Source organism: Fistularia commersonii, chromosome 11 (assembly GCF_037954325.1).
Source record: "Fistularia commersonii isolate RoL2024-O1a breed Wild chromosome 11, RoL_Fcom_v1.0, whole genome shotgun sequence".
Lineage (NCBI taxonomy): Eukaryota > Metazoa > Chordata > Actinopteri > Syngnathiformes > Fistulariidae > Fistularia > Fistularia commersonii.
The window spans coordinates 3,768,670-3,780,870 of NC_141294.1; the positions used below are offsets into that span (position 1 = coordinate 3,768,670).

General features: G+C 37.8%; 2 protein-coding genes across 4 annotated transcripts in view; one reads left to right on the forward strand and one right to left on the reverse strand.

The window, feature by feature from the left end:
- Positions 1-211: 211 nt before the first annotated feature.
- Positions 212-6,202, reverse strand: ulk4 (unc-51 like kinase 4). Of its 3 annotated transcripts, none has more exons than XM_086155831.1 (10): positions 5,800-6,202; positions 4,411-4,548; positions 4,025-4,124; positions 3,352-3,491; positions 3,101-3,257; positions 2,737-2,838; positions 2,541-2,624; positions 1,953-2,028; positions 1,345-1,425; positions 212-1,098 (listed from the first exon to the last, which is right to left on the reverse strand). In XM_086155831.1, the coding sequence occupies exons 2-10, from the start codon at positions 4,546-4,548 to the stop codon at positions 798-800; spliced, it is 1,179 nt and encodes a 392-aa protein (XP_086011957.1). In that variant the 5' UTR covers positions 5,800-6,202; the 3' UTR covers positions 212-797. The 3 variants fall into 3 exon arrangements, with proteins under 3 accessions (XP_086011957.1, XP_086011959.1, XP_086011958.1); XM_086155833.1 differs by having other exon boundaries at positions 5,978-5,992; XM_086155832.1 differs by lacking the exon at positions 5,800-6,202 and adding an exon at positions 5,308-5,771.
- A 999-nt stretch (positions 6,203-7,201) lies between these two features.
- trak1a (trafficking protein, kinesin binding 1a) overlaps positions 7,202-12,201 on the forward strand; it is a 39,693-nt gene continuing 34,693 nt past the window's right edge. Inside the window, exon 1 of the mRNA XM_086154541.1 lies at positions 7,202-7,426. The gene's annotated coding sequence lies outside the window, so the exon portion shown is untranslated. The remainder of the gene's footprint in view (positions 7,427-12,201) is intronic.

Genomic DNA, 12,201 nt, shown 5'->3' on the forward strand with positions numbered 1-12,201 from the left:
GCCTAATTCTACAAGTATGATTTTTGTAAGAGGCATAATTGTTTCACTTTAGCATCATAAGAAAAAATAAGGACCCTCCAGCATAAGATTTAATAGTAATCTTGCACATATTTGATTATTTCCGTCTCAATATGCATTACATTAAACCTAATGACAATGTGAAGACTGGGTAAAGCGAATTTAATTCTCCATGTCAATATTTTTTCCAGCATTTTCATTTATTCACTTATTTCTGAAAATGAAATGGTTTTTCAGCACTTAAATAACATTCAGCTCCACTTACTACTCAGCGTGGGAGATGTTAAGAACAAACACCCCTTTTTCGTGTGATTGAATTTCGCAGCACTAATCAGACCTCATCCAACACTTGGTGACCATCCTGCTGCAAATTAAACCGACAAAACATCCTTCAATACAATGGGTGGTGAAGCATCTCGTCATAACAAAGCTAATTTCCACTTCGAAAAAGAAGCTGCTCCTGCAACGATAAGCCATCCCTTCCTGCCGCTGCTGTCTGGCTGCATGGATACTTGGATGTACTATTCATAACATTGCCTCTCTACCAATCCTGAATCGCAACAAAAGCTTAAGATTGTGAAAAGAAAGTGTTAAAAGACTGCAGGCAATGGCAGGGAGAAAGTTAATTTGAAAAAAAAAAAAAAACTCTTTACATTATCCAATCAATAATACTGAATATTATTGCTCTCATAAATGTTCACAGAAGACATACAAGCAACAGATTTAATTAGACTGCGATGAATTCCTGTTTGACAGACTTCTCGGGATTGCGGCGCGTATCACGTCCGCCGAGCCACAGTTTTTTTGAAATGAACATCTTTCACAGTTTCACCCGCTCCCCTTCTCTGCTTTGCAAGCTCTCCCTCCGAGCCCTGGCTGATACCCGAGCCTCTGTGGGCTCTGTGTCTGCCAGCGTGTTGACTATTAGTCCTGGAGTCCAGACTGTCAATTACTGTGGTTGTTGTGCTTGAGAGAATCAGTTCCTCTGAAAGCTTGGTTCGCTGGGTGTCGGCCAATTTGCTGTAAGGTGGGTCCCAGGCATGTTTCTCTGAAGGAGAAGGGCTGGGAAGCTCTGCGGGTCTGTCGAATTTATAAAACAAAACATGAGTCAGGAAGAAATGAAACACACGATATTTTATTTAATCATGATTATATAACTTCTTTTATAGCCTCGGTAAGTCAAAGGGGATATACTGTGCATTATCTTTAATTCAAAAAGTAAATCTGGAATTCACAAAATAACTTCCAATCACGTCTTGCTTCGGTTAAATCTAAATAAATGACATTTTCACGTATCGTAAGGTGTAGGTTTCTGCCCCCACATACAGTTCTGTCTCCCCTGCCTCCTCTTCCTCATTTTGTCCCTGTGTCCAGAAACTGTGGTTTAGTAACTCTGGCCCTGTCATCCTTAAAAGGGAAAAAGAAAAGAAATCAAATGAGAAAACAGACATGTAACAGAAAATGTAGCAATAATTCAACATGTAGAAGTCGAGTTAAATGCATCCCCTTTAAAATCCTAGAGCCATGCAGATGGCTGGAGCTCATCAGTTTCAGTCCCGTTACCGAGACAAAATTACACCAAAAGGCTAATTTCTAAACATCTGCATCAAGTGTAGTGGTAATTTGACTAAAACTCCAGACTTTGAGAATATTAAAATATCATATGGCACATCCAATCTCCAGGGTCTTTCAGTGGAAAATGTCTTTCCAAATTTGTGAGCCAACTAAGATACCCAGTTGTTATCATACATGTATACAATTAATCAAATGACTGATATATATAATTACTTTGAATTTGGTTCACAGGAAAAAACTGTGAGATCAGAGTAAAATGTTAGCTACCTGGACGTTTCCCAACCTAACAAATCTCAAGATTATAAACAGTAGCAACTGAATAATGTCAATGGATTTCTGTATTGTAGTCTGGCACTGACCTCTCATCTGGGTTTTTTTGGAGTAAGCCTTCCAGAACATTCAGAAAAGCTTCACTGGGAGGGCTGGCTGGAGATACTGTCATGAATACCAAATGGGTATAAACGTCAGTCTTTACAAAACTAATACCAATAGTAATTATTGATTGAGTCTTTCATGATCAGTCCAGAAAAAAAAAACTATGGAAAACATGTGTTTTTGGAAACCCATGCAGACGCGGAGAAAAATGCAAACTCCACCCAGAATGGCTGGGCCCTGTCGGACTTGAACCAGAGGCATGGATATCGAATAAATTAATGAATGTTTCTCGCAGGTTGTAATACTCCCCGACCATCCAAGGAACCCCTTTATCTTTTATCAATAATTAACCTGCTTATCTGCTAAAACCACCCTATGGGATGTTTTCATGTGGATGTTTCAACTAGTTTCAGAGTCCTCGTGCCCCCAGAACAAGATTGTTCTGTATTAAACACGATTGTTTGTGTAATAATTTTAGTCACACAACAGCACGTGAAGGTACCTGAGATTAGTGATCAAGTCATTCAAGTCAGTGTGCATGTGCTAGCGTGTGTTTTTGTGTGGGTGTATACCTGTCTGTCTGAGAGATGGTGGATCATGATATAAAATCATTTCAGTAAGCTCACTTTCATCATCGGAGTAGAACGGAGGCTTGCCTAGAAAACAAAGAAGTTATTTGACCACCAGAATAAGAATATACAAGGATTCCCTCACACTTATGCATTCTTGTTCACTGTGTGCATGTGTGTGTGAATATATGTATATTACCAGCATACATGTAGTAAAGAATACATCCCAGAGCCCAGAGATCTGAGCTCATAGTGGTTTCTGATCCCTCCAAAACCTCTGGAGCTGAATAAGTTAGTGACACTGGAAATGTATGTACAGAAGACAAAGTTATAATGACACAGACCCAAACAATAATGTTTATCTGGAAATTATTAGGACTTCTATTCAAGTCAAACAAGATTAGGAGGAATGATCCTGATCATCGGGGGTCATAATGTGAAGATTCATCAATCAACAGGTTTAAATCAAAAAGGTTTAAAATAACTTTGGCAAGACTTCACAAGATTTATCAGTTATCTTTTTCATTTCGTGATGGTATGCCTTTTTTTTTTGCTCGTCTGACCTTTTAATCTTTTCCTCATGTTTTCCACACTTTCCCTGCCGTCTCTGTCTTCCTCAGATGAAGAGAGCAAGGAAAATAAATCCTCCAGTGTTTCTCCTTTGGCTTTAGAGAGACAGAAGTTACCCAACTTCAAAATGCCAGATGCATCCAGCAGGATCTAAGGAAGGACAAACAGAAAGTTCCTGTGACGGGATCATTGAAATATTGATGTTTAACTGTTGATCCAACACACACAGTAACACAGGGCAAACCTTAGCAGGGGACAAGTCAGAGATGATGATTCCTAATCCATGTATATATTCCAGTGCTCTGACCAGGTCCAGTCCGAACTCCCTCACCGTATTCTCTGGCAGACACCCATCCTGACTGATCACAGACTTCAGACAACCACCTATCGCAAAAACAGATGAGAAAGAGGGAAAAGAATACATAAAACTGAAAGTAATGTGCCCTAAAGAGAGGCAGTCCATAAAAAATATGCATTCAAATACATACTGATTAATTGCATTGCATAAAAGTGAATCATAAGGAATTAATAATAAATAAAATAATAGTAAATAAATAATAAGAAAAAGTTCATTGTAAATACTTAGATTGAGAACTTTCCAAATCATACAATAAACTAGAGAAAATTAGGTAAAGTAGTAAAACCAAATCATGATGGCATCTCGTGAAGTATTCCAAGCTTAAGATGGCATAACATGCAAAAGTCTTTCACTAAAACTACGTTTTTTTAACCACGTTGTCCCTTTAATTGCTTTTCTTTTCACTGTTTCTTTTAAGTCAGTATTTTGTATGGCGTCTGTATGGTGTCCTTGAGTCTTACATAAAATGTATTATCAGGATTATTATTATTAAGGACTGAAAAGGAAAAGATGTGACAAGGTACCAACTATATCAGAGTCCTGACTGACAAATACTCACCCGTACACAGTTCCACAACCAACCACAGGTGGTTACTGGTCTCATACCACTCATAGAAGCCCATGATGTTTGGATGATCCAGATCATGGCTCAGTCGGACCTGACAAAGAAATAAAACAGCATCATTCGTATTTGCTACAAAGCGTTCACCTTTATCACCGGGTTCAATTTCTAAAGGGTTTGATTACTACTGTGATCGTTCAGCAGTTTATTGGATATTTGTGTTCCAAATTGTTACAAAATTTGGAAAAACACATAATGTAACACTTGTGAGCTGTACCAGTCCTCTATAGATTGCCAGTACTCCCCAGGCATAAACATGAAAATACAAATTTATCTGAGTTCCTCGCTCACTTTTTTATATTCGTGTCAAAGCAGCTGCTTACATGGTTAGTGATCTCTGGTCTTTTGTTTTTGTCAGTGCAGATGATGGCTACGTAGTTTAGAGATCCCTTTCTTCGTCCTTTATACACAGTCGAGCTGCTTCCCGCTCCCAGCTTCTCATAGCGGATGAAATTCTCCATCTGCGGAAAAACATTTGTTTTAACCCTTGTGTCGTCTTGTGGGTCAAAAGTGACCCACTACCATGTTTAGCTGTAGAAAAAACACCTTGAACTATTTTTTTCCAACTTGAAATTTTATGACTTTTCCTAAAGAGATCCCATAATAAGAAAAAGTGATACTTCTTTTTTGTTTATGTTTCCATGTGGGCTGTACACCACTGGGGTACAAAGATTGTCTTTTGGGTCATTTTTGACCCGTAGGACAAGAGGAGTAAACACAATGTTAAGATCGCACGAGGGTTAAAGATGTCATAGTCTTTTGGCAGTGTAAGAAATTGCATTATACTCACTTAACTTTTGGAAACATATATTTCTCAATCAAAGGAAAACAAATGACCCAAGTTTATTTTACAAATGTTCGCCAAAACACATGATTCATATGGCCTGAGATGTGTGGCAACTAAATAATTAGCCGGTAAGTGGATAGGCATGACTGCAGATATAATTGCAATACAAACGTTTTCACTCTGACAAAGTGGTGAGAAATTATAGTAAAATCATCTTAAAATTGTATTTAATAAAAAAACATTAAAAGGAGTAAGCAAGTCTCAAGAAATTATTCATAAATTTAATTTTACTTTGACACTAATCAAACTGCTTGGACAAACGGTCTACAGCCGCTATGAGCTTCAACGGCACATTTAGTGGTTTGTAACATGGTAACTGCGAATGCGAATTTTCTAAAATTGCTTGCTGATTATACTTGTATTATTTAGTTACCTTTGACGAACGCTAACCTTCTTTATTCGTGCAATAAGGTAATTTGTCAACTTATCTTCGTCTCAATTTATTCGAGATGCGGTTTGTTGATACCGGAAGCTGGATGGGCCAACTTAAAATGACCTTAATGGGGGTTTTAGAGAATGGGCAAACAGGTTCATATACAAATAATGTGAGACAAAATATATGAATTGCTTTATAATGAGAAGTACTTAGATTAAAAATGTGTCTTTATCTTATAATACTCATAACCAATCCAAAGATAACTATGGTACGGTTTTAAAGGCTCGATAACACCACCTTCGAATGGTTTCTTCTAGCGTTGCCTGGATACAAGAGCGAACACAACAGGCAACTCACGGTTCGAAACGCACGGAGGACAGAAAATGTACCGGACGAGAATCGCCAAAAAAATCATAATCACACAAATGCCTCACAATTCCCAGTGCTTATAGAAAAGAGACACAAATGGCACTCCGAAATATTCTTTACCTAGATTTTCTTCAATTTGTGATTTGAAAAAAATAAGTCGAACGTATGATAAAACAGGCATGGGAATAGAATGACGTCATCATCGAACAAGCTGAAGAGTTGTAACGAAAGCGAATACCACGCGTGCACGCGTACGCGCACAGGTCCCCCACTGTAACACGCGGAAACTTTATCTCACCAACAAAGTTTTATATATTACAAGAGGATCGAGCTTTTTACAGAAAGAGGAGCTCCTTTCGGGATAAAGATCAGCTTTTTCTTCATAAACTGGAAATCCTATATTGCGAAAAGAAGAAAAAAATCGGAAACAAAAGCGTCAGAACCACAAGACACTAAGTGACGTAAATGTTAGCAAAAGAACTCCATAAAAGGTTCTTGATACTGAATAACAGCATGCAACAGATCTTTCCCAGCGCATGGAATTTTAAGTCATGGACTCTGCATTCTGTAAAGCCACTTTGTAAATGCTAAGAAACATTTTCCTGCCAAAGAACATTTCACTCGCCAAAATAAAAGCATCTCGGGAAGGCTACTGTAAACACCTTTTCGCACAGGAAACAAGCGGTATGATTTTGCTATCAGAAACAAAAGGTTTACAAAATAGCTCGATATATTGCAGAAGTGAATCTAAATGTCCTTTACACACCAGATTTCAACAAATTTATTTGCTTGACTCATCAACTGGCCTTTGATTAACTTGTTTTTTCAGTCGTGCTTTTTTGGTCATGCGGAGCAAAATATACTCCGATGTGTCTTTGAATTAAAATGCAAAACCTTCAGAAATTAGCTGATATGATGTGAACAGTAATGTGTAGTGCGAGCAACGTCACTTAAATTGAAACGGTTTGAATACCCACATTTATAATGTTGTTTAGTTCTAGTTGTGTTTTCTTCACCCTCACTGTTCCTTGATGTTGCCCATTGTGATCCCTGATGTTGTTGTTGTTGTTGTTGTTGTTGTTGTTGTTGTTGTTGTTGTTGTTGTCTGCTGTCTATTTATCTGCTTTCTGTTTATCGGTGGATTTTTTTGTCTTGCTATCTTCTGCCTTTCTATTTCTATTTCTATTCATTTATTTCCTTTTCAAGGAATTTCCACTATGGGGATCAATAAAGTTTATCTTATCTCATTTCTATTATCATTCGATTCAGCGGATGTTCGTAATAGAAACGGATAGTAGATGAATGATATTTAGTAAAAAAAATGTGTGCACTTGGTACGCAAGTGGCATATTTTACAATATATTATTTCCGCTGGTTTAAAACAGGAGCAAAGACATTTAATTTGAAATTATGTAACCGGAAGTACGGTAACATACTTTGGTGCTTGACAGAGTTCCGCAGCATTGTTTAAACTACTGCCTGAGCCGAACTCAGCTAAAACCCTGGAAGTTTTTTGGTCAGCATCATATCTAGGATTTGTGATAAGATATTATTTTTAAACATTTTTAGTCTAGTGTTGGGATTGTTAATCTGATACAGTCTGCAATTTTACGTCCCGTTGTGGCTTTTGATTTTTTTTTTTTTTTTTTTAACCGATGGTGATAAGATTCGCCCAGGAACGGCAAATAAGATCACACTTTGCGGGAAATAACGTTTGTGATTCGAGTCTCATCCGTTGAACAAAGAGGTAAAGTGTTTCTTTGTGTTTTATATTTTAAAAAAATAACATGATAAGACATTAAACATGCTATATATGAAGTTTGATCGCTGTTTGCTGACGGTGCAGCAGGTGCGGAGGGCTTCGGTTTGGTCGTTGGACTCAACAGCGTTTTATTCCACTTTTCCATGCAAAAGTTAATTTAGCTTTTATTTTTCAAGTAAATAATTTCAGGGTAATTTTTTTAAATTTCTTTCCATGTAGCAGCCACACAGCTGTGCAATGGACACAGCATGTGGGGTCACCAGTGTTCATGTCAAGCTCTTCCGTCTGGCCAATCGCTACGGATATATAATCAATATAAGTGATCACACTTTGTCTTCAGGTCCTTCGATGGGCCAAGATTGGTATCTGATTTAAAGACAAAAAAACGAGTCAAGAATTCCCATCTGCCCTTCTGTCCTGAGGATATGAAATAATGACAAAGGACCCCAGATAATCAGGTATCTCAACCCTTATCAGATTGTGAACAAGCCTTTGGTATGAATGTCAAGTTATTATCAATATCATCAACCCTTCTGTCCAGATAAAGTGATTGCGTACAATTTGTTTTGCCCCTCTTTGTGTTGGAAGGCCTTTAACCATGTCAATCCACTTTTAATGGGATATTTTTTTAATATTCATGTGATATAAGTGTCCATTTTACCATGATGTTGTTGCCCTTTAGTGAAGCCTCATAGAGATGCTGAATTGCGGCGTGTTGTCAGCGAGTCTGGATTTCAGACAAAAGCAGATTTGGATGTCGAACTAACTATCTCCAAACGCTTTTTGAAAAAGGGGCCTGAAAAGCTATAGCGTGATTTTTACTGAAGGCCTACTAAAGCTGCACCGCTGAGACTGAGGGGGTGAGGGAATCTCTGCCAGAGGCTAAATAAGGTTTCGGTGACTTTTGCCAGCAGCACATGATCTGTGTGACTGCGGAACATCTCTACTTGGATACACACTGAGCAAGTGACCCAACACACACACACGGGCAAACTGATGCAGACTGAATCCGTCTGATTTATGTCACTGGACAGTAATTTGAAATCAGGCTGGTTGTTGCGACCTGAGTCTCATTTTCAACAGCCAAATGCGGCTCATAGAATTTCCAATATATACACTGCTTAAAAAAATAAAGGGAACACTAAAATAACATCCTAGATGTGAATGAATGAAATATTCTTATGAAATACTTTTTTCTTTACATAGTTGAATACGCTGACAACAAAATCACACAAAAATGATCAATGGAAATTAAATGTATGAACCCATGGGGGTCTGGATTTGGAGTCACAATCAAAATCAAAGTTGAAAAACACACTACAGGCTGATCCAAAGTTGATGTAATGTCCTTAAAACAAGTCAAAATGAAACAGTTTTGCTTCCCAAGTGGACAGTTTGATTTCACAGAAGTGTGATTGTGTGAAGTGTGATTGGAGCAACATTGTGTTGAAGTGTTCTTTATTTTTTTTGAGCAGTATGTATACATATATATATATATATATATATATCCATACATCCATACAGGACTGTCTCAGAAAATTAGAATATTGTGATAAAGTTCTTTATCTTCTGTAATGCAATTAAATAAACAAAAATAGGATTTTTGAGTTTTCTTAAGATGTAAGCCATAATCAGCTATATTAAAGTAATAAAAGGCTCGCAATATTTCAGTTGATTTGAAATGAATCCAGAATGTATGACATTTTTGTTTTTGTAATTGCATTACAGAAGATAAAGAACTTTATCACAATATTCTAACTTTCTGAGACAGTCCTGTATGTATGTATGTATATATATATATACACACTGCTCAAAAAAAAATAAAGAACATTTCAACAACACAATGTCACTCCAAGTCAATCACACCTCTGAGACAGTCCTGTATATGTGTGTGTGTGCATGTGTGTGTTTTGGTTTGTATGCTGGTCATTCAAGTGTCACCATTGTTTCCAGACACACACTTCCATAAAGTTTTGAGTCATTGCAAGTTAAAGCTTTTATGTTATTAATCATATTGAAGTATAGAGTTTTTTCAATCACGACACAGTGGATGTGACATTGCAGCTCTCCAGCCTTTCGCTTCTGTGTAAAGTTATATGATGTTAGCAGAGGTGGAGGAAAAGGGTGGGATAAAAACCGAACCAGGTGTGGGCAGCAAACCCAATCCAAGCAAATCTGAAATGAGGAAGAAAAGTCTTCACGTTTGGTTTGTTAGCTTGAAACAACAGAAAATAATTGCCAATTGTGATGAAGGGAGATTTCTTTGAAACTGCTTCGTGAGGTTAAAAGTCCAATGGAAAGAGTGCTTGTCCAATCAAACTTGCAAAGAGATTTAAAGTCGTCTGGAAAGGATGTCTACGCGGCTCCCGGACCATCATGTGACTTCTCGCACCGCTTGTCCTGCCTCGACTTCTCTATTCGACTTGTTCTTTGACTGAATTTGAGTATTTTTCCCAGGGATCTGTTCATTCTTTCTAGGGCACGTCTAAAAGGCCAGCTTGACAGCATATGATATATCTAGCCTGTAGATTTTGAAACTGAATAAATAAGCGTGATTGCACGCATAATGCAATAGGTTTGAACTTTATACAAAATCCCACCCCTCGATCAGAAACTGACTGTAAATTCATCTGGGAGAATTTAGAATTAAATGAACTATTCAGTTATAATTGTATAAGTGAGAAAAAGAAAGAAAAAAAAATCTGATTTTCAGTGGCTGTCAGATTGTATATCCAGTCAAACCGCGTATGGATTTATTGATTGCCATTATTGATCATAAAGTGGCTGATTGCTTTAGTTGCTGCCGAACTGACCTTCAAATAAAACCTCACCCGAACATCTAGTTCAAGGTGAAATTAGATTTCTGTCAGTTCATCAATGATCTCTTGCCTTAACCAAGGAAATTTATACACATATCTGATATATTATATATTTTTTCCCTTTTTTTATTTTATTTTATTTGTTTATATAGATTTTTTACAGTATCCGTACTTTGTCAACTTTAGTTATTCTTCTGGTCCAACATACAACCAATGGACAAACAGGGACAAGACCACAAAATGGTCTTGTCCCTGTTTGTCCATTGGTTGTATGATTTAGCCTACAGCCACGATATTGAAGGATGATGACAATGAATAAGAATTATAAGATAAACTGAAAGCTCAAATCGGACAAAATACAAATGAGTTCTCATTTATTTGAACATTGGGTGAACCAATGAGGTTTTTACGCGTCATATCTGCGGAAACTGTTTATGTTGCAGTCTTTATTTCTGGTCACCTGATCTTCTCCTGCTTTTAATTAACAGAGAATTGTATTTCAGATTTTTTTAAATTTTTTTTCATCATTGCTTCTACCTCTTATAATGGATTAATGTACCTACCTGCTACGACACATCAATTTCCCATGGGGATTTTTAAAAGTGTGTGTGTGTGTGTGTGTGTGTGTGTGTGTGTGTGTGTGTGTGTGTGTGTGTGTGTGTGTGTGTGTGTGTGTGTGTGTGTGTGTGTGTGTGTGTGTGTGTGTGTGTGTGTGTGTGTGTGTGTGTGTGTGTGTGTGTATTGTCTCACCATTCAATATAGGGATCCAATGAGGATCCCTATATCACAGTTTATAAGGACATCTACCGAGCCCTACATGCTGCTGCATGTGACCTTTTTCTAACAGTCGACAGAAATAGGCATGTATTAAAAACAGATTTGAGCATTCTGACCTCTGGCAAGGACCTGCCCGCTGAGTATTCAGTAACAACGAACACAGAGAGGAAACTGTTCACGGTGTACCCGACATTTCCTCTGTTAGAGCCTCAACTTGGATCCCGGCAATCATGGTATGCACTCGCCTGCTTAAAATCAGTTGACCGCTGGGAAAGCCTCACCATCAGCATGACATCATTTATTCCATTAGTGACAGTGCACACGAACATGGCTCCAAAAGCAATGGCGACAAGCTGTACAACTAGTCAAAACTGGGCCACATTATTACTGGGTGAAACTAGGGGGATCCCCCTCGAGCAAGGACAGACCTCGGCGCTAAGCTGCTTCAAAAAGCGCTGCAAAAGCATTTGAAATTGACTTATTGACTCTGATGAAGGCTCAACAGCACACAGGAGTTTGGATTTCTGAAGACATGCATAATTTGATGTGCTGCGCTACAACCTGTGGATAAGTAGGTCATTAGATTATTTCAAGAAAACTTAACATTGCTACTTTTTTGAAAACAAATATCGGTGTGTGTTTTCTTTAGAGGTAATGATTACTTATTCAGAAGTAATGTCACATTCTGTTTGGAATACATCCAACCCCTGTAAACTGCTTTTTTTTTCCAATGGTTTTCTTCATCAAATGATGTAAAAACTGTAGCGATATGAGACACGTCAGTCAACGTGCAGCTTGTACGCTCTATCGCCGGTTATCTTTTCTAGTGTTTTTGCAACTGTCCATGAAAATTCTTCAACTCGAGGTGGAAAAGGATCTTCAATATAGGGATAAACATGCATGCATGTGAAAATCTGAAACTGATTTCAAACACGAGAGCTGTTCTCGCACTTGGATAACCAGTTTTCTCTTTTGGTTGACGCATCACCGGGAGACTACTATAGCTGCATGAAAAACGTGCATATCTTCACAGATCTGCTGTAGCTCAGGAGGCAGACTATATTTGTAATAGCTGTCGGGTTGACAATTGAATTTCTCCACTTTTTTGTCGGGGTGTGTTCGGCCTGTTCATCCGTACGTTAATGCAAGAATGTATGAATTGTG

Bases quoted from the DNA above. Each gene is read 5' to 3' on its own strand.
- ulk4 (XM_086155831.1), bottom strand. From the start codon at position 4,548: ATGGAGAATTTCATCCGCTATGAGAAGCTGGGAGCGGGAAGCAGCTCG. The intron at 2,625-2,736 runs GTAATATACATA...TTTGTTTTCTAG, and splicing joins TCTTTACTACATGTATGCTG to GCAAGCCTCCGTTCTACTCC. The intron at 1,426-1,952 runs GTCAGTGCCAGA...TTCCCTTTTAAG, and splicing joins CAAAAAAACCCAGATGAGAG to GATGACAGGGCCAGAGTTAC.